This window comes from Neopsephotus bourkii, unplaced genomic scaffold, assembly GCF_033783945.1.
Source record: "Neopsephotus bourkii isolate Nb327-2 ecotype Australia unplaced genomic scaffold, CSIRO-AGI_Nbou_v1 NB_122, whole genome shotgun sequence".
In the NCBI taxonomy this organism is placed as follows: domain Eukaryota; kingdom Metazoa; phylum Chordata; class Aves; order Psittaciformes; family Psittacidae; genus Neopsephotus; species Neopsephotus bourkii.
Genome location: NW_026900639.1, coordinates 1,030,122 through 1,056,662, shown reverse-complemented (window position 1 = coordinate 1,056,662; position 26,541 = coordinate 1,030,122). Strand labels below are relative to the sequence as shown.

The following is a 26,541-nucleotide window of genomic DNA, read 5'->3' as shown; positions in this document are numbered from 1 at the left end:
GCATTTAATACAGTCACGCAGGGCCAGCTGAGTAGCCTGGGGGATTCAAAGGAGCAGCTCTGCTAAAGCTGGGGAGGAATGGAAAAGTGAGTTGGAAGACTTAGGCATATACCGAAATATGGCAATTTGGTTATTGTAATGTTGGGTAAAGGGCAGCCTTGATTAAAGGTTGGCCTTCTTCAGACAGAAGGTTTAAAAGACAGTGGAGAGAAAAGAAGGAAACAAATACAAGCTTCAGTTTACAAATTGTATTTGGGAAGGAGTTAAGTGACACACTTGTGTCATACGGGAATGATGAGCTGCCTTCCAGACCAGCGGTGATGAGAGGATATTAGGCAGCTAGCGAAAACACTTAAAATCAGCAGTTGTAGGTAATTTGCACCTAGGAATCCTAAAATAATCAACTAAAGAGGTTGCTGGCCTGCTGTGTTTTGATTGAAATCTTTTCAGAATACTGGATAAATTCCAAAGAACTGGAAGAGTGGTAATAAAACACCACTGTTTAAAATAAATGCAAGAAGGGTAGCTTGGGCAAAGCCAGTTTGACTGCTGTTGGCGTTGAGCAGAATGATGAAAAGGCTGATTTGCAATTCTTTTAACTAGGAGCAAGGAAAAGGGAGCGTCATTTTTGTCATGTAAATTTGATTTAGTGAAGGGTTAGTATTGCACAGCATGCTGGTTAAAGTTTACAACTCTGAAATGGGTAACCGATAGCTTAATAGCTGTCAACGGGGAATCATCATGTGGCAGCAGAAGTGTTGCTTTCTGGGGCCTGTGCACCCAGTCTTTCCGTTAGTCATTTGGAAATATGTGTAGATTTTCTGCTGGCTTAGTGGCAGCTGACTCAAAGTCTGAAGGCTGGTGAGGTCTGAGTAGCTATTGTCTTCTGTTTGTAGTAAGTACGAGCCCTTCTGAGCAAAAAGGGGCTTCAGGGTGTGTGGATGTATGCTCTGCATGGGGAAAAGATGGGGCTTATCCATAAAATGGGCTCATCTCCAGGAAGCCAGCAGTGCTTAGAAGGATGCTGGTTCTTGGGCTGATGTATCAGGTAAGGGATGGTGTTCCCTCCACATTGTCCTGGTTCATGTGTGTGCATTTGGAGACATCTTAAAAAGTCAGTGATTGGGTGGGGGTAGGAAGAGAGAGCCACATTAATCTGGTGGCTTATCAAAAAGATTTGAGAAGTGTCCTTGACTGTAGTGCACGAATGTTTGTACCCTTTAAACGTACCAGGTACAGAATGTGGAAGTGAGAGGTTGCAGGAACCAACACCTGGAAGCAAGTTATAGCATTGTATGGACTTTAAGTGAAGCTGCTAAAGAAAGGAGGGACAGCTCTACCCGCTGTCTTCAGGAAAAGGTTCTGTCCTTTCCCTTTTCTTAGAAAAGGTAATTTTTTCAGATCTGGACTGCTCCAGTGAAGGGATAACTGGCTGAGACTTAGAATGGTTTGAGTTGGAAGGGACCTTAAAGCTTATCCATTTCCACCATGTGCAGGGACACCTTCCACCAGACCAGGTTGCTCCAAGCCCCATCCAGCCTGGCGTTGAACACTGCCAGGGATGGGGCAGCCACAGCTTCTCTGGGCAACCTGTGCCAGGGCCTCACCACCCTCACAGGGAAGAACTTCTTCCTCACATCTCATCTGAATATCCCCTCTGTCAGTTTAAAGCCATTCCCCCTTGTCCTGTCCCTACCTGCCCTTGTCAAAAGCCCCTCTCCATCTTTCTTGCTGCCCCCTTTAGGCACTGGAAGCTGCTCTAAGGTCTCCCCAGATCCTTCTCTTCTCCGGGCTGAATAAGCCCAGCTCTCTCAGCCTGTCTTCATAGCAGAGGTGCTCCAGCCCTCAGAGCATCTTTGTGGCCTCTTCTGGACTCGCTCCAACAGCCCCACATCCTTCTTACGTCAGGAGCTCCAGAGCTGGATGCAGGACTGCAGGGCAGGGGGGAGTACTGTGAAGCCTTGTTCATGTCCTGGGCAACCAGGTCTCTCAATTGCTTTCAGAGAGGGCTCACATTTTCCCACATCTTCCTTTATCACCAGTGTACCTACAGAAGTTTATCCTATTGCCTTTGACGTGCCTAGCCAGATTTAATTCTGCCAGGGCTTTAGTTTTCCTAATCTGATCCCTGACTGCTTGGACAGTTTCTTCATATTCCTCTCCTACCTGTCCTGCTGTCTGTAGGCTTCCTTTTAATGTTGGAGTTTGTCCAGAAGTTCCTTGTTCATCCGTGCAGGCCTCCTGGCATTCTTGCCTTTGTTGGGATGCATCCCTCCTGAGCTTGGAGTACTTCCCAGATCAGAGGCGCCTAAAGTCAGATGAGGTGACTTAAACGTATCTTTTGGCTTTTTAAATCTTTGAATGTGATGCAAAGTGAGCTGCATCCCTTGTTATTACAATGGAAGGCACCAAATAGCTGGGCAGGCTCCTACCAGCAAGAAAAGAATCATGATAATGTGCTGATGCCCTGGGGAAGTTTCATATTCCTCAAAAAGTCACATTCACCAGAGCAGATCCTTCTCACAGGTAGCCAAGACCTGCTCCACACACAGGGAAGCACATGATGGGTATGAGTTGGCTTTACTACTGGTAAAATATGTCTCATGTTTTGTAATTTCATATGCAAAGTTTGGCTGTATGCCGAGAGACATGATAGAGATGGTTTCTGTGCCCACATTCCTCTCTGCTGATGATCAAGGCTTACCTCCTGCTATATGATACGGCCTGCCTGAAGACTGGGAAGTGGTAGAACACGAAATATGGTGCTTTCCCCAAAAAGCTGGAGGAACCTGATATTTTGCAATGGGAACTTGATAAAATCCAGTTGTTCTTCAGCAGGCAAATGAAACTTCTGCCTGGCAGGACTGTGGGTTGTGGGTGGTGACGGTATGGACTCATCTCCCTAATAATGACCCATAAACCTTCCTCTTTGCTGCCTTCTGCTATGTATAAACACTTGGCCGTGCTTACAAAGTGTTTTTGCTAGGTCATTGTCCATCTCTGAATGCTGAGCTGTGGGATATATTCTTCTCTCTGCCTGCTGCTGGCTAAAATGGAAGCAAACTAATGCTGTTAATGCTGAACAAATAATGTGGCTTGCAACCCAGGCTTGCAGGACCTGGGTTCTGAACCTTACAGGTATCATCCAATTCCTTGTATGTGTTCAACTAGGAGCACAAAGCCTTCATTGATCCCATATAAGGCCTGCTATAGGTCTTGTGGATGTTTCAAAGAGGCAACAGACAGCCTTCTTTGAACAATGTGATGCAAATCTTGGATTTACACCTTGAAGAGGCAGCGAATTAGACTCTTTTCATCTCAGACTTTGTGAAGAGTGGGAGTCCATGGAGCAAAACTCTTCAGGTTGGTAGTTGCAAGCTAGGGGTTGCCAGCTGCAATGTCTGCAAATTAAAACAGGTAGGAGACTGCAGGCCAGCAAGCTTTTAAAGGCTGGGAGATTATCTTTGGAGTGTCTCCTTCCAGAGACTGAAGGATGGGAATGACTTTGTAGGCAGATTTGTAGACTTGTACGTGTGTCTCTGATCTTCTGACTTACAGCTAATGATAAACACCGTGCCACAGGGTGCCTTGGAAAGAGGAATCACTAGAGCGAGAGTGGAACGGTAGAGGGGTTATTTTCAGTTCCCTTTGTGGCATCAAGGTTTGAAAGGTGATAAAATTAAGTTGAACTGAAAAGTAGCGAGAGTTGAATTGCTGCTGTGCAGCTGTGGGAAGTGACCACCAGCAAGCAAAGGGAAACACATTAAAACACTTGAAGGACGGATCAGTAATTAGGGCAAGTGCTGTTTTGGGGAGGAGTACGTCCTTTCCTGAGTTAAGAAATGAAAGTTGTGACACAACTGTTGAACAGGAATACTTGATGATGAAGGGACAAATCTTAAGGTGAAAAATCAAAGCAGAGTGGAGAACCACAGGACATTACAACTGCTTCAAAATCATGAGGATAAACTCTGTATGGGCAGAGAGGGTAGAGGAGAGGGATGGGGCAGCAGTAAAACAAGGGGCTGTAAGATAAGTTGTGTGTTTGAGAGGCTGTCTCCATATCAGTAAATGATCAGGGTAATGGGATCTGCTTTTCTACAGTCCCTTGCTCCTGAGGAGGCACAGCATCCTCCCCACAGGCATATCTCGCATGTGGTTTCAGGTTCTGCCCCTACAGGAGTGGCTGGAGAGGGAAACTGTTCCTCACTGGTTCAGCCGTTGCCTACACGGCTGGTTGTGCACAGGAGGAAGGAGATGTTGGTTGCAACCCCCTGTTGCTTCTCTCTGCAAGGGCAGTTAATCATCAACCTCTGTGCTAAGCAGAATTATCAAACAAACATGATTTCACTCTTTTCCCTGCAGTTATCAGTGGCTCTCTGAGTACCAGCATCTCTCAGCTATGCTCAGGCAAGTTCCTCTAAACAAGGATGCTTCATATCTTAGCCTGGTTAATTTACAGTGTTAATTTATAGTGCTATCAGCTGCTCTGGCTGCCTTTGCACTGAAGTGGGTGAGCACATACCCAGTCCTGCAATTGATGCTCTGTCTGCACATGAGGATGGTAGCATTATACGGTATTTCAGCTCTGCTCCAGCTCTCTGTTGATACCCCAGGGGTTTCTGATAGGTATTTGCTTCAGAACTCAGCTGTATTTGTTCAGCCTTAGGTGTTAGCTTTAACTGTAATTTCAGTGTATGCTCTGAATGTACACACCTTGAGAGTGCAGGGCATGGAGGTAAAGCTTGCAGCTCTAAAACTTTTCTATTGCTAGCCAAAGCTACTGGCTTTGCCAGATGATGTGGTGCGTGAATGATCTCTGTTGAAGGGGAAATACAGACCAAGCTGCTGTGACCATTGAGTTCTTTCTATCTCCTACTGTCTTTGTGCACAGTCTAAGGGTGCAGATGCTTTTAGTTGCCTGTCTTTGCTGGACTAATTGGAAGTTCAGCTTTCTTACACAGTGAGAAACAGCATTTTGGGTGAGGAAGTGTGGAAAGCAAAGGAGGGGTCTTCTCCAAAGCCTGTCCGGCTGAGTGCTGCTGGCTGTGCTCCCCACTTGCTGCCTGCACCAGCATAAAAGCATCAAGAAGTATTTTGAATGAGCTGTAATTTGTATGTATATTTAGAAACCTGTGACTGCTCCCTCCCGCAGTATCACCAAGTAAGTGACTGTCATCTTAAAACTTTGACTTCATTCAGCTCGCGTGAGTTAAAGCGCTTGAAGGCAGCACAGGAAACCCACTTGGTAAGCTGCGGGCAGGGAGTGTGTGCAGGGGGAAGGCAGTGCAGCATGGCTGGAAATGCAAGCAAAAAGCTCAGCAATCAGAAGAGGAGCTGCACTCCTCTGTTGCATCCATTAAATAATTGCTTTAGAACCACTTTTTTTATAGATTTGATGATGACCTCTGCAGAGCTGCAAGCGTTTCCAATGCTGCTGGAGGTTTATGGTCTCCTCAGCATGTGTTGTCTCTGCCCAGTGGCTGGGGCTTTTTGTCACTTTGCTCATGAAACTGAAACTTTATTTGTAGACCATTTTGCAAACGGGGATCCAGCGTTAATTTCACTTGCTGGGAAGCCTGACTGCAGACATCCATTTCAAAACTCTTCTGGTGTTGTGCTTGCACACTGATCTACCTGGTGGGTCCTGATTAGCAGCAGGTAACGGCAGGGTATATAATTTAAAGGGCATTTGTGTTGGTGATGAGCAGCCTGAGTTACGCCGTCTCTTTGAACTGTGCAGCATAGAATCACAGAATGGTTTGGGCTGGAAGGAGACTTAAAGCTGATGCAGTCCCAACCCGCTGCTGTGGGCAGGGACACCTTCCACTACATCTGGTGGTCTTGTCTGGGCTCGCTCCAACATTTCCACATCCTTCTTATGTTGGAGGCCACAGAGCTGGGCGCAGGACTGTAGGTACTGCAATCCTCATTATCCTGTGCTCCTTGCTGCTGAAGTATAGGAGGGACCATATCTTGTTCTTTCCAGCTCTGGACATCCCCAAGGAGACTCTCTCACCCATCCTCACATTGCCAAAGGGCAGCATGCCTGCTATGTACCATTTGAGGTGCTACAGGGAGAGCTGTAGCAGAGAAAAAGTCCATGGTTGAAGTCACTATGAGGCTTATTGCATGAAGCTGCGTTTGCTTGTGGTGTGCTCAATTTTTCTAGAAATATGGTCAAGACTTTAGAAAATATTTGAATGGCAAAGGGACATAAACTGGAATTAGGGATTTTAGGCAAGCTCTAGAAGAGTGGTAGGATTTCAGTATCAAATTATTTCAGCATACGGGGAAAGAAGGATTTTCAGGCTTGCAGTGAAAAACAGCCATGGCTCGATGTGAGTATTTTTGCTAAGTATCTCTTTAGGATTTCTAAACCTGCTTATCACCCTGCTGGGCAAAACTCTAGAAGGAATGAGGGGAATGCAGGCTGTACGTGTGTGCATTAAAAGTAGGAAGATATGAAAGGAATGAGAAAGGACTTCAAGTGCAAGAAGGTACTTCCCACAGCTTTGAATAATGTGTGGACTGAAGGGTGTCTAAATATTACCCAGAGCTAAGCTCACCCCACAAAGTTACAGCAGGCTGTGTGTGCTCTTCCCCAGCCAAGCTCTTGGTCTTTATTGAACAAAAATGCCTGTGTAGGTGTCACAAGGTTAATACAGAGTTAAAAATAAAACTACAGGGAGTTAAAACTGTACTGAATCTTTGGTTTAGGAATGATGATTACCTTTTATTTTCTTTCTGAAAAGACAGGACCAGTTTTATTGCCCTTTGATCAGGAGCTGAACCTGAACAACTCCAGTCACTGATGAGCCTGAAACAGAACTATTTCCTGGATCGCCTCCCTGTTTGCATGTAATCTAATTTTTAACCCAGGTTGCAGAATAGACTTTTAAAGTTCGTGTAGTCAAGATACACATGGTAAGCAAGCTGTTCACTAGATAAACCATTCAGAGGTTAGGAATAAGTTTAGCTGGCAAATGAATTTGGTATCCTGAAGTTGGTGTTAGTTATCTGAACTCACGAGTGAAGCTTTCGAAACAACAAGTAACTAATCAAAGTCATTTCAGATCTGAAAGTGATATTGGTTGTGTTCTAGTCAAACCCAATTTTTCAAAGCAAGATGTGAACGTATTTCAGGGTTGAAAAAAGACTTTGAACAGACTGACCTACAGGGCTTCATCTCTGAACTGGGTACAAAGCACCAGTAACCTTCGCAGTGCGATGGAAGGATGTTTCTTGAAAGTAGTTTCTGTGGTGTCTGAGCTGTTCCTGTTGAAAGGTAGATGAATACTGGTGAAGCAGCCCCCGTGCATTTGTGATGATGTGAATCATAGCCAGACACTACAAATGCTGTGTATTTATTACCTGTTAAATCGGGTAATACTTCTCCTGGAATTGGTCATGTTCAAGGAAATAAAGACTTCATCTGCTGTCTGCTAGAGATGCCACATTTTGCTTTTTATTTCTGGGTTGCCTCAAGAAGCTGTGGCTGCCCCATCCCTGGCAGTGTTCAAGGCCAGGTTGGACAGGGCTTGGAGCAACCTGGTCTAGTGGAAGGTGTCCCTTCCTGTGGCGAGGGGTTGGAAATGGGTGAGCTTTAAGATCCCTTCCAACCCAAGCCATTCTGTGATGCTATGATTCTATGACTGGGAAATCAGAAAAGCAGTACTTTCCAAGGAAGTTGTTCATTCATTGCATTTGCTATAGCGATATACACTTCAAAATAAGGGCAGATGTGTTTGCTGTGGACTATACTGTGTTCAGCGTCTGGATGAATTACTTAATCAGTGCGAAAACCTAAATACCCCCTTTCCAGCACATTATTGTTAATGTTTGATATCTGTGCCTGTTTGGATAATGGATATAATTGGTAACTTGACTAGTAAGGCATTAGTACCAGTGTCTGGGTGATGCAAAATGAGCCTTTTTACAATACTGTAGCACTGGGTTAAAGACAAATTTGATTTGTGTTACCGCACAGTGTCTCTGGAGCTGAAATTAGACCCTTTGTTGTGCTGATCGCTGTTTAATTACTGCTGCCTTGTTTTGTGCCTGTTAAAACGTCCAAAATGATTACTTAGGAGAACAAAAAGGGACCTGTGCGAAGCCTCCTGATATGTGCTTTTGCAGGTGATGGGCTGCATTGCCAGCCATCCAAACATGGGCTTGCTCACTTCCTCAACTGGTATTGTCTCTTCTGTCTTCCCTTTAACCAGTGCAATAACAGCCATCCTTTCTTCTGGACCCAGAAATACGGGGTTTAACTTCAGGTCCTTGCCACAGTGGCACAGTAAGGTGTCTTAGCTGCCAGCAGTCCTCCATTTTGCTCAGTGCCCTGATCTCCTTTTTCTCTGCTGCTAATGTGAGGTGATAATTCAGACATGGGATGAGGTTTCTGAACCTTGTTATTGATTACAACTTGCTGTTTGCTCTCTGAATTGATGCAGTTACTGGTAATAAGGGGGATATCAGCGCTGAGCAGTGTGATTGCCTCCGAGAGGAAAATTAAATTTGCCATGCTGCCGGTTCTTATATTTGTTTATTGTGCTCTCTGTACAGGCAGAATACTAAAGGGAGAAAAAAGGAAAACAGGCTTAATTTTAAAGGTGTTGTAATTGAAAAGTAATTTCAAAGCACGACTTTCTGTTTGCCTTGTGCCCTGCAGGAGGGTTTCGGGGCTGCTATTTGCTTTCCATCATTTCCAGAGAGGCCAGGGCCTAACAGATCAACTTCTCCTTTCAGAATAAGGACAGCAGTGAATGTGAGAACAAGCGTCCCAGAGAAGACGAAGAAGAGGAGACCGTCAAGCACAAGTAATTATTTATTTATTCCCACTTGTCTCTCTTGTATGTGTAGTTCAGGCACTGCTGTCGTTGGCTAATTAGGATCTTTCCTTGGCTTCTAACACACGATTTAGTTTTGCTTTTAAGTGTCAGTTTGATCTCATGCTAATGAAAATGATCTGAAATGGGGGCATAAAGGGGAAAAGCCTGTGGCTGACCTACAGTGTTCTTGGGGGTAGCGAGGGAAGGGTGTTACCATCAGAGGTGTCTGGAGCATTTAGGCTGCCTTGGATTTGCCAGCCATTGTTGTACCTCTGTGCCCTGCACATGTGTTGTTTGAAGTGGGGAGGTTATTATTTTCCACGAACAGCAGCCCACACGTGGCTGCTTAACTGTGGCCCACCGCTCTTCTGTCTCATCACTGGAAAACGTGAACACAACACTAACAGAGCACAGTGTGGCTCCTGGCAGGACCAGCTGACTGTGCAGTTGGTTTCCTGCCGGTAAAAACGTCGTCAGGTCTCCTTTGGAGATGATGAGGGGGTAGTTTGGTTTGAAGGTGTGTGACATGACCTTTTCTCATTGTTTTACTGCTAGAAACCTCCTCTGTGGGAGGTGTGCTGTAGAGATGATGCTGGGATGAGCCCATGTGAGAAAGCAGTGCAAACTTCTTGCTGCTTCTGGGGAATAACTGCATAAAAAGGATTGTGGCCAACAGGCTGAGGGAGCAGGCTCCTCTGCTCCGCTCTCATGAGACTCCCCTTGCAGGGCTGCGTGTAGCTGTGGGGCCACCAGCATAAGAAGGACGTGGAGGTGTTGCAGTGAGTCCAGAGGAGGCCACAGAAGTGCTCCAAGGGCTGGAGCACTTCTCCTATGGAGATAGTCTGAGAGAGCTGGGCTTGTTCAGCCTGGAGAAGAGAAGGCTCTGGGGAGACCTTAGAGCAGCTTCCAGTGCCTAAAGGGGCCAACAAGAAAGCTGCAGAGGGGCTTTTGACAAGGGCAGGTAGGGACAGGACAAGGGGAAATGGCTTTAAACTGACAGAGGGGAGACTGAGATGGGATCTGAGGAAGGAGTTCTTCCCTGTGAGGGTGGTGAGTCCCTGGCACAGGTTGCCCAGAGAAGCTGTGGCTGCCCCATCCCTGGCAGTGTTCAAGGCCAGGTTGGACGGGGCTTGGAGCAACCTGGTCTAGTGGAAGGTGTCCCTTCCCATGGCAGGGAGTTGGAACTGGATGAGCTTTAAGGTTCCTTCCCACCCTGACCATTCTAGGATTATATGATGTCTCCCGGCAGAAAATGCATCCTTTATAACAGTCCATGTGGATTTGGTGCTGGGAGTGCTTCTTGAGAGCCATCACTGAGACTGAACTTGGTTCGTAGGTTTGGGTTTTGTGCCAGAAGAGGCAGGAGGTCTGGGCTGAAGCTGAAACAGGAGCTGGAGATCATGGAAATGATGATGAATAATAAATAAACAGCTCTTGCTTTCCAGTCCTGCCACTTGATACACTGCGTGGTGAGGTGATGCAGCGTGTGGTGACCCACTGGCAAGATGCATCAGGCCTGGGCTGTCTTTACCACGGTGTAAGCTGGCATCATTAGGCTAACAGCAATGCATTGCTGCTCTGAAACTGAAATTATGAATTGGTCCTCTAAATCTCTGAAAATAATCTGGTTTTCTACTGTGACTGACTTCCAGGCTGGGGATTGATACTTTTTATCTACTACTGGAGCATATCTGAGGTGATGTGGTTTCTTACTCAGTCTTCAGCGTCACTGCGGTCAACTTGGTAAATCACTTTTTCCATGAGCACTTGTTCACGAGCTCTCATCTTAAGGCAGGTTCAGTAAAAAGCCTTCCCCTGCCTGAGGGTGATGCCCTTGAAACTTCACCAAGGTGGAATGTAAAGAGCAGAGGTGTTGAGTAGGAGCTCCCATCTCCAGCCAGCTCTGTACTGATGCATGAAACTCCCCACAGGTGTGGGCCAGGGCTTCTCTTGAAACACGTGGGAGTGGTGCCTTTGGGAGGCAGCTTTTGGGGTGAAAAGTCTGCTTTCTAGGTTGATTTTCCTGCAGGAGTCTATCTCTTTGTCCATCTGTCCAACTACAGCATGTTCTGTTGGGATCCAAGCGTAACTTTGCAAGGCAAATTAGAGCAAGAAATGCAGGAAATGTTTGAATCACAAATTTGGCTGAGATGATTCTTAGCTTTTGCTTTACTTGTTGCACGTCCTTTTTCTGTTGCTGGAATTGGATCTGTGTGAAGATCTAGAAAGCTGGTGAGCTGATAATATTTTTATTTCCCAATAGTGTATATGAACTTTCTGAGCCCTTTGAAAAAGGGAACTGCTTTGCACTAATGCCCCGTTTGCTAGTGGCAGAAGGTGAGCAGCGATAATCTGCTGTCATTTACCCTGAATCTGGGAAAGGAGGGGTCCTGGTAAATGAAATCTGCCTTCCCTGCAAACCACTTGCACCTAAACAAGCACCTCAATAGCTGTGCTGCTTTCTCAAGCTGAAAACCATCACGAGCACCACTTGGGGAGGGAAATCTAGTGGTTCAATAAATAATCTTGTGGCCTGTGTGCAGGGTTAGGTGTACTGCCTGCCCTGAGAGGCAAACAGCAGCCTGGGGCTTTTGCTGCAGGCTGGTTCCTCTTGCATCCCTGCAGCTGCACCTTCTGCACCAGCCTGAGACCATCCTTTATTCCCTATACAAAGGACAGAACTGCTGGGCGCTGTCTTAACTAATACTTTCCTCTGCCTATGGGGCGACAGGCTTTTTGGCAGCTTCCTGTTCTGTTTTGTTTTCTGATTGACTCAAATATCCCCATCCCCCTCACCCCCTTTTTTCTTTTCTTTTTTTTTCTTCCTTGTTTTTATCTCTCGCTGCAAGCCACCACCACAGGAACAAGTGCTGACGAAGCCCCTTGCGAAAACCTTGCAGCAGTTTCAGCTTGGGCTATCTCTGATCTGAGCTCTCGGGGGAGTTTGTATCTTTGTAATTGTGAAGAGCTGGGGTTATTTATGTTTTTGCAACCAGTTTTGCTTTAGCCCGCTGACCAGGAAACACCTTCCGGTGTGGCGCAGCCTGCGATCTGCCTTTGTAAGGAACAGGGTGTGGGTGGACTTCGGCCTTTCCGCCCCATTCCCGCAGGGAAAAGCAGTCTGGGACATGGGGATCGGCAAGGCGAGCTCTGCGTAAAGCCAAGGCTGGCTGAAGGCTGGCATTGCTGCCCCACAGGGAGCAGAGAGGCGTTGGGCCTGGGGCGGGAACAATCTTCAACTCTTCAATCTAACTAGAAATTAAGCTTCAGTGAGCTGCTGCTAATCAGCTGCCGGTGTTTCGACACTTAGTCATCCTGTAGAATTACAGCTCTGTGCTGTGCTGCTTGCAGAGATGAATTTCTGGGAGGAGCTGGGGGAGGCAGGGTTGGGAAATGAGATCGCTCCCCTCTCATGGGAAGAATGTCACGGGGCAGGTCAAACCCACTTTGTTTTCTCTGCACAAAAGAAAATACGGTGGTGAGTCTCCTCAGTGTTTGCTTTAGCTTGGCAGGGTGGCCAAGGCAGTGGCAGGGATAACTGCTGTGTGGACGTGCTTCCTCACATCCTGGAGTGTGGAGAGCTTAATGAAGAGTTTAACAATAATAAATAGAATGAAATCAAATACAGGAGACATCAGTGTTTGCAGGTAGGCTGGGTTTGGTACATGTGGCATATCTGAGCAACATCTGCATGGACAGCTGAACCTGTTACTGCTAGTGGTGTGTCCTAATGGGCACTGCAGTGTGTCAGGCTCCATCCCCACTCTGCATCTCCAGGGATCATCTGGACCGTTTTCCCTTTGCTGAGGAAGTGCTTGGCCCATAGAGGAGGAGGGCAAGGCTGTGTAGCATTGTACGTATTGCTCAGTGCTGGAGAAGGGAGGGCAGGAGTTTAGATGGCTGAATTCTTCTGGCTGGAGAGACACGGGAGCTGGCAGGATCTTAGCTCCATCCTGAAGGTACTTGTCCATGTTTTGATGCAGTGCAGAGCCCTTCTCCAGAGCAGTAAGGATGCTGTGGACCTTCCTTCTCATTACAGCTGTATCTGTAACTCAGGGGTAGATATCCAGAGCCTGATTTGTTTTTGCAGAGAAAGCCCCATGGAGCTTCAGCTGGTCCAAAGCCTGGCTGCACTCTCCTCACCGAGGCTGCTGCTGTGTTCAATGAGTGCCTGATGATTCTGGCTTTGCCTTGAACAGGTTGGGTGTCCCGCTGCCTGTTCCCCAGCAGCAGGGTGCAAGTGTGAGCACCCAAAGGTGAAACCTTGGTCCTTCCCACCCAAGAACTGGTTCTGAGTTCCCAGCATCTTCCCAGCAGCCCACTCTTCTTCAGTAATAGAAACCCTGTAAAAGGGCATGGGCAAAGTATGCTCTTGTGGCAGCATGTGAAGGAGCATAGCTGGGTGCTGCAGGCAGTTTGCATATAGAATCATAGAATTGTTTAGGTTGGAAAAGATCTTCAAGATCATTGAGTCCAACCATTAACCAGACACTGCGAAGTCCACCACTAAACCATGTTTCCAAGCGCCACATTTACAAGTCTTTTAAATTCCTCTGAGCGTGGTGGTTCCACCACCTCCCTGGGCAGCCTCTTCCAATGCTTGACAACCCTTTCAGTGAAGAAATTTTCCTTATATCCAATCTAAACCTCCCCTGGCACAACTTGAAGCCGTTTCCTCTCATCCTATAGCCAGATCCTGGTGCTGTGTTGTCAGCCTGGGTCGCATGCTGCAGATCAAGTATGGGTTTTGTCCTGATAGTATTTGCTGGTTGTAGAGTAGGCACAAGTTGTTTGTTTGCTTTGAATGTGCTCAGCTGCCTGGAAAAGCAGCATAGGAGGCCTGACAGCCTTGTGGCACCCGCCTGCACCGGAAGAGCTTCCCTTGCAGCAGCACTCAGGGATATATCTCTCCCCATCCTTGTTCCCTCAAGAAGTGCATCCTGAGAAACCAGCTGCCTTGGCAAGTTTCTGGGGCTCATGGTGTTAATACAGGCCTTTGTTTCTTTGGCATTCCTCGAGTGCCTTTTGGCAGCTTGGGGAGGAGGATGCGTTCTGACATGCTCAGCTATTTGAGCAGGAGCAGCCCTCTACCAGTGAGAAGAGATTGCTCCTCGGAAGGTGTGTCCTGGTGGGTCTCTGCCTCTGCTTGTTGCTTGCTCCTTTTCTGCCTTGGGTGAGGAATCTAGGAAGGAAAGCAGTAACTTTGTCCTCTTGAGCAAACAACAGCTCTGGACCTTGGTGTTAGAGAGGACCCCGTTTTACTGCAAGAGCGGGTGCGAGTTGAGCCTTGACTAACGTGGTAACGTGGTACGTTCAGATGTGAAAGTAATTACTTGGTTTCCAGGTCGTAGGAGATGCATCTGTCTTGGTGTCTGTCTTGGTTGCTGAAAAGTCACTGTACACAAAAAGGCACCCTGGAGATGGACGGACCTCGCTCTCAAGCCAGCCTGCCTGTGGGAAGCCTGTGGCAGGAGGTGGTGCACCCAGATGTCAAAGCTGCCTGCATGGGGACCAGCTGGTAGGAAAGCAGAGTGCAAAAAGGGAGGTTGTGAAATACCTTAAGGGGGCTGACAAAAAGTCTGGAGAGAGACTTTCTACAGGGGCAGGTAGGGACAGGACAATGGGGAATGGCTTTAAACTGACAGAGGGGACATTTAGATGAGATCTGGGGAGGAAGTTCTTCCCTGCGAGAGTGGTGAGACTCTGGCACAGAGAGGACCTTTGCCCAGAGAAGCTGTGGCTGCCCCATCCCTGGCAGTGTTCAAGGCCAGGTTGGACGGGGCTTGGAGCAACCTGGTTTAGTGGAAGGTGCCCCTGCTTGTGGCAGGGGGTTGGAACTGGATGAACATTAAGGTCCCTTCCAACCCAAACCATTCTGTGGTTCTATTAAATTAAGTCTGTGCCAGGAGTTGTATAGCAAGTCTTGCAGTGGCCTTGAAGGGTGATGGTGCTGCAGAGTTCCATCAGTACCCATTGGTGATCATGCAGCACCCACTATGTACTAGGTGACTTTGCAGAGAATTGCAGCAGGTTGGGGAGAGAGTGACTGAAGGGAGCAAAAAGAATGTAAGAATCCAAGCCTGAAATCTCTGTCCAAATCCTCTTAATCTCATTCTTTCCATGGAATCTAAAGATGTTAAGAGAGAGTTTATGTTTGTCAGTCAAACTCACTATACAGTGAATTTTCCCTGGAAAAAAAAGAAAGTTAGGAACCTATAGAAAAAGCTTGAAAATGATGTTTGCCATTTGGTTTGCAATTGGAAGCAGAAAAGGGAAGAGGCATTTTGAGAAGTGTGCTGCTGCTGAAGAACATCTTTGTGATGCCCCAAGGGACATCTTAGCTGCCTGGTCTCCAGGTATCCCAGCATCCCTGCTCCTTTCAGGTTCTTCAGTAGCTTGGCCAGTGTCTAATGTAGGCTCCCTCCAGCTTGAGTCCCAAACCTCCTGGGCTGCTGCAGGAGTCTCCTGCTTTGCTGTTCTTGGTTGTCGGGCTGCCTTGTCCCTGCTCCTTCAAACCTTCTTGCACTCACGGAGTACATGGTGGAGCAGAGAAGGGTCCAGCAAACCACTGCTCCTTCAAGGATTTCAAACTTTGCCGTATCTTCTGTAGCAGTAACTCTTTTACCTGTTTGAGTGTGGCTTCCCAGGACCCCCAGGAGTCAGTGAATTCTGGAGATGCAGAAAAATAAAATGAAATTCTTGTGCTGGCTCCTCTTTAAAGAGCAGTGTGGAGATGGTTGCTCAGGACATTTGGTTCCAAGCAAGTTGGAATAGCGGTCACAGAAATGGAAGGCTCTGAATATGGTGTCTGTGGAGCAGCTTGAGAAGGTCGAAGGGCAGGAAATTCTCATACGAGTTGGTATTTCTCCAGGGTTTTGGAAGAGAAGTTGCCTGAAGTTGCTAAGGTAGGTTTGAGAACACCCTAAAGAGAGTCATCCCAAAACTGCTTCCAAAGAATGGAAAGGCACTTCAGAAATAGCTATCTACGAGCCTTGTTGTTCGAAACCTCTTAATTTTGGTGATGCAGCAGGGGAAGCATCTTTTTCACCTAGCTTCATCAGGTGCCTAGAGCTGATACTGAGGAGCACAAGAGTGATGTGAAGGGCTTGAGGAAGATTGAAAGGTGAAGAGCTGTGGAGGACACCCACCTCTGATCCTGGACACAGTAGGCAGGGTCTGCAGATGCTGCTGGACTCTAGCCTTCTGCTAGTACCTGTCTTGCTGAGGTCCACTTGTGTCTTTCACCTCCAGAAGTGCTAAGAAAACTGTGCTGAGATGTCCTAGCCAGCTTTCCTCTCCGCCTCGGAGAGGTAGGAAGGTGCCCTTTAAGCACTCTAGTCAGTGCAGCTCCTAGTGACTGTTTTCTGATAATAACTGTGGGAGTGAGGATGCTTTGACACCTAAAAAATTGTTACAGGGTTTCTTGGCAAACCCATTCCCTGTGCTCCTGATGCAAGGACATCAGTGTGTGGGCTCTTCACCAGAAGTCTTAAAAAGATCCATTCATCAATTGGGGAAACTGTTTGTTCTGTAAAGCCCTTGGGGCTGGAGGAGTAAAGCAAAAAACAACCTGTCAGGAAGCTTTTAAGTGTCCTGTGTTTTGCATCGAGATAGCTGTTTGCATTCTGTGCATACCCTGCATGCCGTGCTGTTTCCAACCTGCCTGCTTCAAAGAAAACTTAAGGTCTCCTCTTCTTCCCCAGCAAGGGGCTCCAGGCCTGAGTGGAAATTGGATTTGAGACATTCCTGATGCAAAACAGGGAACATGTCACTGCTGACAGGCCTGTAGGAGATGCTGGAAGGCTGTGTCCATAGTGTCCCTCTGTAATTGCTGCAGCTGCCCAAATCCTCATGTGTTCCTAGGAGCTTCTAGCACAGACCTGCCCTCACCACCGGTTGTAATGGTATAACCACCTCCATTGCTAACTGTCCTGCCTTGTTTGGGCTGCAGTGGTCTGGAAAACACTCCACAAGCTGCTCAAGCAATAGGAGATCATCTGGGTTGGGCACATCCTCCATCACTTACAAGGAGATGGTGGTAAAATCTGGTAGTTGACCATGCATGAACTCGATTTCACCCTAAAGCCAAATGGGTCCAACCCAGCTCTTCTCTGGTTGCTCAGCCCTTTTCTGTGAGCGTGTTAGTGCTGGTGCTTCACCTTGATGTGCTCTCCGTCACCAGGAGCTGTGTCCCCTAACCTGGCTCCTATGTTCCCGTTCTGCCGCAGAGCCTGATGTTAATTGTGGTGTTATTTTTTTTTTCATGGGAACTCGGATAATTCATCAGTTGTGAAGCGCACCAGCTGTCTTCTTGGAGCGCAGCACTAGAGGAACCGCTGGTACCTGAACTTTATTTAACCCACCTCTGCAGAAGATCAGCAACTTCTAAATATAAATATATGTATATATAGTTAACCCTTGCCTGCTTTCAAGTTACTCAGGATAGCACCTCCCTGCTTCTCATCTCTGTCTTTGCAGCCTCCTGTGTGTGTGCAGAAGAAGGGAGAGATGATGTGAGCGTGACATTGCTGTTAAGTCCCTGAGCCCCCCAAGGAGGCTGCTGTGGGATCATTGGCACTGAGAAGTACCAGAGGCAGGTGCAGGAGCTGCTCTTGCCTTACCCAGTTAATTAAAGGGATCAGTTTTTGTTTGTTTTCTCCCCGTGCTCGCAGTTTAAACCCAGCACATGGGTTTAATAAGGAGCTGAAAGCACTGGTGCCAGGCACAGAGGGAGCTGTGTGCAGCTTTGCAGCCCTTCTCCTCTTCACCACCGCTCATCGGCTGCTTCCCCTTCTGCCGGGCCAATGCCACTGCTCATCCCTGTCTGTGGTACAGCCTGCCAAGTTGTACGTTGTGGTTTTACTTTCTTTAATCTTGTGGATGAACTTCCAGCAAGCACGAGCAGCGCTGGACTGCAAGGCTTTTGTTTGCAAGCCAAGGTGGGGCTTTCTGGGTGGGAAGAGTGTTGGGGAGCATGCTTAAACTCCCAGGTCCTCTTCCTTGTGTGATCCTCAAGTGGTGCCAAAGCCCTGCAATAATGTAATGAAGGGCTGGTCTCCCTTCTTTTACCAGCAACCAGACCTCCAGCATGTGTGCCCTTTGAAATGTGGGATCTGGGAGCTTCTGCTGCAAACAGGAGACCTCTTAGCGCTCTGCTGGCTTGGCTGTGGCCAAGCAGCCGCAGCTTCCATTGCATGTGCAGAATCATAGAATCACAGAATGGTTTGGGTTGAAAGGGACCTTAAAGATGACCTATTTCCACCCCTCCGACATGAACAGGGACACCTAATGATTTTGAAACATTGCTTGTCACGATGTAATGGCAATGTGTTGCTGGACCAAAAGGAACAGCTTGTTTAGCTCATAAGTCTCTTGTTTTGGGTTGTCTGACTCTAGGGAGTCTCTGATTGGTTCCCTTTTAGCTGCAAATCCTTCTAAATGTAGTAAGCTAAGGAGATCAGGAAGTCTGGGAGATGTTGAAAGTTTGTGTTCTGCAGGGTCTGCCACTTTGCCGTATAAATCCCCTCCAGCACGCGTGAACCAGCCTTTGGTCAGACGTGAGACATCACAGCCTTATGTCCCATTGTCTCCTGAATGAAGTAACTGCTCCTCTTCCTCCCCAAGCTTCGCAGGTTAGAAGCAGGATCCTGCTAATTGGAGATTGTCTGTAAAATCACAGAATAATGGTGATTCCTGTGTGCCTGGGGTTGGCATCTCCTTCTGCAAGAAAGCAATTGCTTGATCCTCCAAGATCAACCTTCCTGACAAGAGCTGCCTTTCTAGCTGGGGATTGGTGGTGGTCAGTAGAGGTTAATTTGATAAATCCCTCCTTCCAGGGCATGTGTGTGTAAAAATACATGTGAAACTCTGCACAGCAGCTTGTCTTCCTGAGGTAGTGGTGCTCGTGGCCTGGGGAAGGTATTGCAGCTACGTGCTGATCTCTCCTGTGTTTCTTTTGAGCATCCTTTCTCCCACTGCTGGGGAAAGGTGTTCCTGTTTCATGGTGTTGCACTGATGCAAAGGCTCGGGGGACCTGGGCTTGATGACATGAGAAATGTCTGCAAGTCTTCTAATCTGCCTGGGCTCTGTTTTCCAGTCTGCTGGTTGCACTTATGTTGCTGAGCTCCGTTCATGTCCTTGCACCACAGCTGTGGCACCAGCCATGGTGTGGGTCGGACTCTTCGCAGATAGGTTCAGCTGCTGGGGAGGGGATGGCATGGCATGGCATGGGAAGGGTAGGACCTCCCTGTTGTGCTCCAGGAACCACCAAAGTTGTTTGGTTTTTGTGGTTTCCACACATGCATGGCCATCTGGCTGCTGACCTTCCTCTTCTCGCCTCTCTTGGACTGTAGCTTCTTCACCTTTAGTCATTCTTTGCTTTGACTATAAGCCCTTGGGTTGGGTTGTATCTCACTTGCTTCTCCATCAGTAAACTCTAGCAGGGAGATGGCCCCAGATCTTACCTGTCTGCTGGGAGAAAAATGGTAATATTGAACTGTTGATTTTCTTGCCTTCTGCTGTGTTTGCATCGGAGCTCTCTGCATCCTCCTCTGCAGCGACACAACTGCCCTCATCGCTGCTGAAGGCTTTGCTGACATCTGGGGCAGAAGCATTGCTGGGCAGCAAGTGCCTCACTTTCTGTTTAAACTGATTAAGCTCATCGACAGTGTTAAATGAATTTAATTTACTTAATTTGCGCTGTGGGCTAGTGCACTGTTACTAAGATCCATGGACCTGCAGAGTGTGTTGCAGGCATGTGTAAGCAGCTGGAGGTGGGATGGGGTTCTGAGAGCTGGATCCTCAGGGCTCCAGTTGTGGAAATACCTCTGCTTGAAGCTTGTAGGTTTTGACCTCGGGGAGGAACCAACTTGAGAGCTTGCATGACTGTCTAATGGTTGTCCATTTGAGGCCTAAATTGTTTGGGAGAAATATAGAAAGAACTTGAATAGGGGGTGAATTAACATCTGGGTATCGGGGAGGTGTGTGCCCTGTGGAGAAGGCTGACTGCTGGCTTTGAGCTCTTGTGGAAGGAGGTGTAAGGATGGGTGAATGTAGAATCATAAAATCCTAGAGTGGACCCTTAAAGCTCATCCAGTTCCAACCCCCTGCCATGGGCAGGGACACCTTCCACTAGACCAGGTTGCTCCAAGCCCCATCCAGCTTGACTCTGAACACTGCCAGGGATGCCTGGGAAGCCACACTTTCTCTGGGCAGACTTCTGTGAGGTTCGGGTATCACCATCACTCTCTCTGTCAGCTCCACCACCCATTTGCTCAGGAACCTGAATTTGCTCCCCTTATTTGCCCCGTGTGTTTGTAGTACTGCAGAAGCCTCTCTGGTGACTGAGTAACCACCTTGTACCCCAAATACTCTTTTCTCCTTGTCCTTCCTATGTACTCTCCTGAGATAATTTTTTCCCCTGGTTGTGGATCTCTGGTGTTCCCATACTGAGTCTGTCATTGGGTTGAGACCTAGAAGGGAGCTGGGCTGAAGTTCAGAGCTTTGCAAAACCACCTGTGTCCATTACTAGCTGCCTCTGCTTGGCTTGCCAAGATACCACCTTTATCCTGCTGAGCTCTGGCATGACCCTGTCTTTTCTGACAAGCATGGGTTGCTGCCAAGTCCTGGCCACTGCCTGCAGCTGCTATTGCAGATATGCCCCTCACTATTGAGAGCCCATGGTCTAGCGTGGCAAGGATGTGTCTCACTGCTCTGTGCTCTTCCCTTTCCTCCCCAGGGAGCTCAAACTACGAAACTATGATCCTGAAGATGAGGAGCTTAAGAAGAGGAAGATGCCCCCGGCCAAGCCAGCCTCAGGTGGGTGCAAGGGGGTGCATGGGAGGTGACACAAGGAAGGACAACAGCAGAAGCATTGCCAGAGGTGATGCTGGTGCCTGTGGTGAGGCTCTCTGTGCTTTACTGTCTTCTGAAGGCTTTCAGACAAGGCAGATCATAGAATCACAGACTGGTTTGGGTTAGAAGGGACCTTAAAGACCATCGAGTTCCAGCCCCCTACCAGGGGCAGGGACACCTTCCACTAGACCAGGTTGCTCCAAGCCCCTGTGTCCAACCTGGCCTTGAACAGTGCCAGGGATGGGGCAGCCACAGCTTCTCTGGGTAACCTGTGCCAGGGCCTCACCACCCTCACAGGGAAGAACTCCTTCCTCACATCTCATCTCAGTCTCCACTATGTCAGTTTAAAGCCATTTCCCCTTGTCCTGTCCCTACCTGCCCTTGTCAAAAGTCCCTCTCCAGCACTCTTATCAGCCCCTTTAGGCACTGGAAGCTGCTCTAAGGTGTCCCCAGAGCCTTCTCTGGGCTGAACAAGCCCCTCTCTCAGCCTGTCTCCAGAGCAGAGGTTCTTCAGCTCTTGGAGCATCTCTGTGGCCATCTCTGGACTTGCTCCAACAGCTCCATGTCCTTATATTGGAGTCCCAGATCTGGACACAGGATTGCAGGGGGGCTCTCACAAGAGCAGAGGGGGAGAATCCCCTACTTCACACAGAGCCCTTTGCAGGGATTCACTGACTGCTATGATGAGGCTCTCTATAACAGCACATCCCATCTCCTTCCCATTCACCAGTCTCCCACACCAGTGGTGTTCCCAGAGAGAATGAGGCAATGCTTGTTGTTGTGAGGACAAAATAAACCAGCACGGGACTTTGCATCCAGTCAGCACGCTGCAGAGTGGATGGTTTGTACCTTTCCTTTCCAAAAGTCAGGTGGCTTGGAAAGCATTGTGTTCCTGATCACTTCAGCCAAAGCTGCAAAACCCACTGGATGTATTCTGTTGGTAGCTTGCTGGTGTGAGGTGTTTAGGTCCTAGGAGATGAGTGTCTGCAGCCCTGGAGGGTGATGGCATGTCTGAGCAGCCATGGTGGGAGTGCCAGAGCTCTCTCACTGCTGCTGGGTGAGTGTGATGCTTGCGGCCCATGTTGCCTCATCATCCTCTCACCTCTGAGGACTGCACACCCTGTGTTGCACAAGTGGGGTGTGTGTCTGAGCACACCGGGTCCAGCCCCAAACCAAAGGGTTGACACTCAGGGGAGCTGAGCTCTTGCTGTAGGGTGCTAAAGGAGACTCTGGCTGTTTTCTGTTTGAGTTATCTTTAAACAAATATTAGTCATGAGTCCAGTTTGTTCAGTCTGCTATTTCCTAGCACAGCTCTTGAGAGGGAAGCAAAGGGTAGAAGTTCCCTTGATCTTCAAATATTAAGTCCTCCTGGAATAGATCTTTTTAAAAATGCCCTATATCAAAAGGCTGCCTCTGGGAGCATGGCAGAGATCTGCTGACACTCTGCTTTCTTGGTACTTTTGCACACTTCCCCTGATTCTTCCCTGGAGTGTCATTTGGAATTGGGAACAGGAATTTTGCCTGTTTCCAGTAAAACTCACCCTCTCAGCCAGCCCTTCTTTGGAGCTGCAGTCCCCATTGGCTGCCGTTCCTGTGTCTGGAGCATCCAGCCTATCTGTCCTTGGGCACTTTGTGGGAGGGAGAAGAACAGAAGGACTGGGGCATATCTGTTTGCTGGACCAAGATTCCTGCCACAGGGATGTACTGTCCCTGGTCCCCACACCCCCTCCTTGCACAGGGACAGTGTTGAAGGATGGAGGGCTGTTTGCCATGCAGGCTTTGCCATTATCCTTGGTATCTGCAGACCTTTATGTACGGTTTGGGCTGGAGCTTGATTTCTCCAAGTTGTCTCAGGTGGTGGCCTTGTAAATGAATCACAGTGAGCCAAATGCCACTTGTGGAGCAGCTGGTCCCTGCAGGTTTTATGGAAAGAAGGCTGGAACCCAGCAGGCGACTTCTTGCTGCTGTTTGTATTTGTGGCATTTAATGGTTGTTGAGTTTGCATCATTTCCAGGTGATTTTGGGGAGTTTCTGAAAGGGTTTGGGTGGTGGGAGGGCAAATCCTGCTTGTACTCACTTGTATGTGCCCTGCTCATAGGGCAAAGATGTTCAAATGGGCTTTTGTGAACCGAGTCCAGAGCTCTGGTGGGTTTCCCTGTGCCTTGTCCTCTTGGTGTCCTGCTGCTGCGCCCTGCGCTAATGCTGGTATTGTTCCCCCATCTAGTGGAAGACAAGGTGAAAGACCAGCTGGAGGCTGCCAAGTCAGAGCCCATCATCGATGAGGTGGTACGTATATTGGAAGCCATTCTGTGCCAAGTGCATCTGTCTGTGTACAGGCTTGAACCTTGCCTGCAGCTCTCACTGGGTGTCTCCTCTTCCCTAGGATCTGGCAAACCTGGCCCCCAGGAAACCAGACTGGTGAGTGCCTGCAGAGCCCAGCTGTGGATAAAAGGTTGTTTGCATCAGTGGTGGGTTATTACCAGCTCGAGGATGTCCAGGTTGGGTTAAAACTGCTAGAAATGGGAAACCCAGCCCTGCTTTGAGGAAGATTAAAAGCACGGGACTGTCTTCACTTTTCCTGCTTCCACCAGGTGACTCTGCTGATCCCTCTGGGATGCTTGTCACCATAGTGGCCTCAGTGACAAGCAATGCTAGGGCATTGAGTGGTTTGCCATTCAGAGTGTTCTCCTGGTGGAAGACACACTCTGCTCCATGGTGCTCACAGGAGAGAGAATGAGTTTCTCTTCCACTGGGAACGGTGTAATGTAGCCCTTGATTTCACATCTGCCCTGGGGTGAGGATTTGTTCTGACATTGTCTCTCTCCTCTCCAGGGATTTGAAGCGAGATGTAGCCAAGAAACTGGAGAAGCTGGAGAAGAGGACGCAGAGAGCCATCGCTGAGCTAATAAGTGCGTTTTGGTGCCGGAGGGATGGTGTGCGTGGGGGTCACCATTTGTTCCAGAGGGATTACACAATGCTTGCTGGGAGCTTGGTGTCTAGCTGTTGGGCCAGGGAAGCACTGGCAGAGCTTGATGGCCTTCCCAAAAGGGTCTGGGAAGCTGTTGGTCCCACTAGCTTCCCCAGGGCTGCATGCATGCTTGGCTTGCATGGCTAGGGGATTGGTCTGTGGGCTCAGGGATTCAGTCCTCCACCATGTAGGTTCCCCAGTACAGCCAGTTTATCATTAAGCCACTGCTGTTTTTCACTTGCAGGAGAGCGGTTGAAAGGGCAGGAGGAGGAGCTGGCATCTGCTGTTGGGTCAGCAAAGCAGGAGGGAAGTGACTCTGACTGAGGAGGTCCATCAGGCAGCGTCAGGCTTGGGATCTGCCAGCAGTGCCGATCCTGTTGCTCTCAGGTAGAGGCACCTTGTTGGGACATGCAGCTCACCAGCCTTAGAGAGCCAGAGCCATGACCATTTCCCAGAGGACTGGTTCTCCTCTTCCTGAGCAAAGATGCCTTTTTCAAGGTGCTTCTTTCTGTGGAAGAGCTGATGTTCACTGACAGGTGGGGAACAAAGAGAGATGGCTGTGTGTATTTCCAGCATCCATGGTCAGACCCAACATGTGCAGGATATCTCTCCTGGAAGTGGCTGAGTGGCTCGGGACCCGATCGCTGGTTGATGTTAATTTGCAGTCTGTTCTGTTCTTTGAAGTTTCCTGACCCTCCCGGCAGTGCAGTGTGTCAGTGTGTATACACCACTTCTATGTATTTTGTAATTGGCAAAGTTTGTTGTTAACAAATCTTTTAATAATAAAACAGTCCCACAGTGGAAGAAGTTGTCACTTGTTCTGCAGAGGACTGGGTAGAGGCAACTCATGGAATCCTTGAGCACTTCCAGGGATGGGGCAGCCTCAGCTTCTTTGGCCAGCCTGTACTGGTGCCTCCTCACCCTCACAGGGAAGAACTTCCTCATATTAGCCCATCTCAATCTCCCCTCTCTCAATTTAAAGCCATTCCCCCTTGTCCTGTCCCTACCTGCCCTTGTCAGAAGCCCCTCTCCAGCTTTCTTGTTGGCCCCTTTAGGCACTGGAAGCTGCTCAGAGGTCTCCCTGGAGCCTTCTCTTCTCCAGGCTGAACAAGCCCAGCTCTCTCAGCCTGTCTCCACAGCAAAGGTGCTTCAGCCCTCAGAGCATCTTTGTGGCCTCCTCTGAACTCACCCTGACAGCTCCACGTCCTTCTTGTGTTGTTGGCCCAGAGCTGGATGCAGGACTGCAGGTGGGGTCTCACCAGAGCAGAGTAGAAGGGGAGAATCTCCTCCCTGGACCTGCTGGTCACTGCTGGTGATGCAGCCCAGGAGATGGTTGGTTTCTGGGCTGCAAATGAGCACTGCTGGGTCATGGGGAGCTTCTTGTCAGCAAAGCTCACCTCATCTCTCATGTTCGTAGGGACTTCAGACCACTGTTTGATACTCCCTGTCCCCTTCGCTTCCCTGGGATGAGCAGCAGCAGGCTTTGAGGTGGCTGAGCTTGTACGTACAGCAGTTCTAAGCACAGCTCCTGGGCTGTGATGTGGGGTGATGCCAACCTGATGTGGCTGGAAGAAGCAAGGGGGTGGGATGCTGCAAAGCTGGCCCTGCACTTTTCCCAGGAGCCTTTGCTGTGCCTCTGGGAGGTCTTAAAGACTGGGTGCCTTGGTCAGGCCTGATTATACGGGCTCCTGAATCCTCTGTGCTTGGTTCAAAGTGCTCTCATCTTGAGGTAAGGCATCTGGGGCATATGCCTTTGACAGCAGCATCGACAGAAGAGTTCACCTGTGATAAAAATAACTGTTCCTGTCAATGCACACATCCTGCTGCTTTTAACAGCTTGTTGAAAAGAGCTGCTGGAGGGGGAGAGGTTCTTCATGTGGCAGCAGCCTGCCCTCGAGGGGGGTGGCATTTCTGCCCTGGAGCCTTGGTGGCTGGAGTGGCCATCTCAGATTATCCTCAGCTGGACCAGGACTCCACACAGGACACAATCAGTCCCAGCCATGCTAAATACAGACTGATCAACGCTTGTCCCTCTGCCAGATCTGCTGCTACTGCAGAACTGCTCTGTTTTGCATCACTGTGTGATGAGTAAGTTTCAGGGGCTTTCCACCTGCAAGAGCCCCCTTCCTGATTCCAGATGATGAGCAAGGAGCAAAGAGCTGGTGAAATACTCTCTTGATCCTCCAACTTTCGTGCACAAATGGCTGCTTAAAGCCTCCATCCCTAGCTGCCTCCCCTCTCCCTTGGTGTGCTGGTTCCTGGTGTTTGCAGCCATCCCTGCTGCAACCTCCCCTCAGCCTGTCACCCCTCAGAATGGCCCTTCCGTGGTACCTGAGACCAACAAAGAGATGGAAACCCATGGAGCAAGGGGAGATCAGTACCCACCTGACCAGTGAGTATCCACCACCATGCTGTGGTCATTTTTGTCTTATTTTTACTTCTTGCTCTATTTTACCCTGGGCAGGAGGCAGCCAAGTGCTCTCCACCCATGTCTGTGGGCAAGAAAGCCAAGATCATAGGTGTGAAGGTGCCACGTGGACAGTTGGGTGCTGTGTGTCATGGGTGCTCCTGTCCAGGTAACACTGCATTGTGGGTCCGTCATAGAAAATGGGGGTGCTTCTGCTCTACAGGGATATCCTTGGCACCAGGTAGAGCATGTGGTGATGCTTTGAAGATGCTTAAAAATGAAAAGGACCCAACTTGTGACGGTCTCCAACACCAAAGTGAAACTGTGGATCAAGATGAGTGGTGATCATGGGTGTTTGTAGTTAGTAATGACCTGGGGCTGTCACACACCTTAAAGTGCATTTCTCCACTGGGAAGGAAACTGGAGAGTGTGAACATGCATCCTCCAAGTAGCTACAGCCTCATCTCTGTGAAACGCCC

The 26,541-nt window shown here is 48.7% G+C and overlaps 1 protein-coding gene across 1 annotated transcript in view; it reads left to right on the top strand.

The window, feature by feature from the left end:
- Positions 1–24,214, top strand: part of CCDC12 (coiled-coil domain containing 12) — a 47,618-nt gene extending 23,404 nt beyond the window's left edge. The window contains exons 3-8 of the mRNA XM_061365670.1: positions 8,752–8,822; positions 20,572–20,651; positions 22,912–22,973; positions 23,071–23,105; positions 23,520–23,596; positions 23,900–24,214. Coding sequence (XP_061221654.1) covers positions 8,752–8,822; positions 20,572–20,651; positions 22,912–22,973; positions 23,071–23,105; positions 23,520–23,596; positions 23,900–23,979 — 405 coding nt within the window. The 3' untranslated portion in view covers positions 23,980–24,214. The remainder of the gene's footprint in view (positions 1–8,751; positions 8,823–20,571; positions 20,652–22,911; positions 22,974–23,070; positions 23,106–23,519; positions 23,597–23,899) is intronic.
- The last annotated feature ends 2,327 nt before the right edge of the window (positions 24,215–26,541 follow it).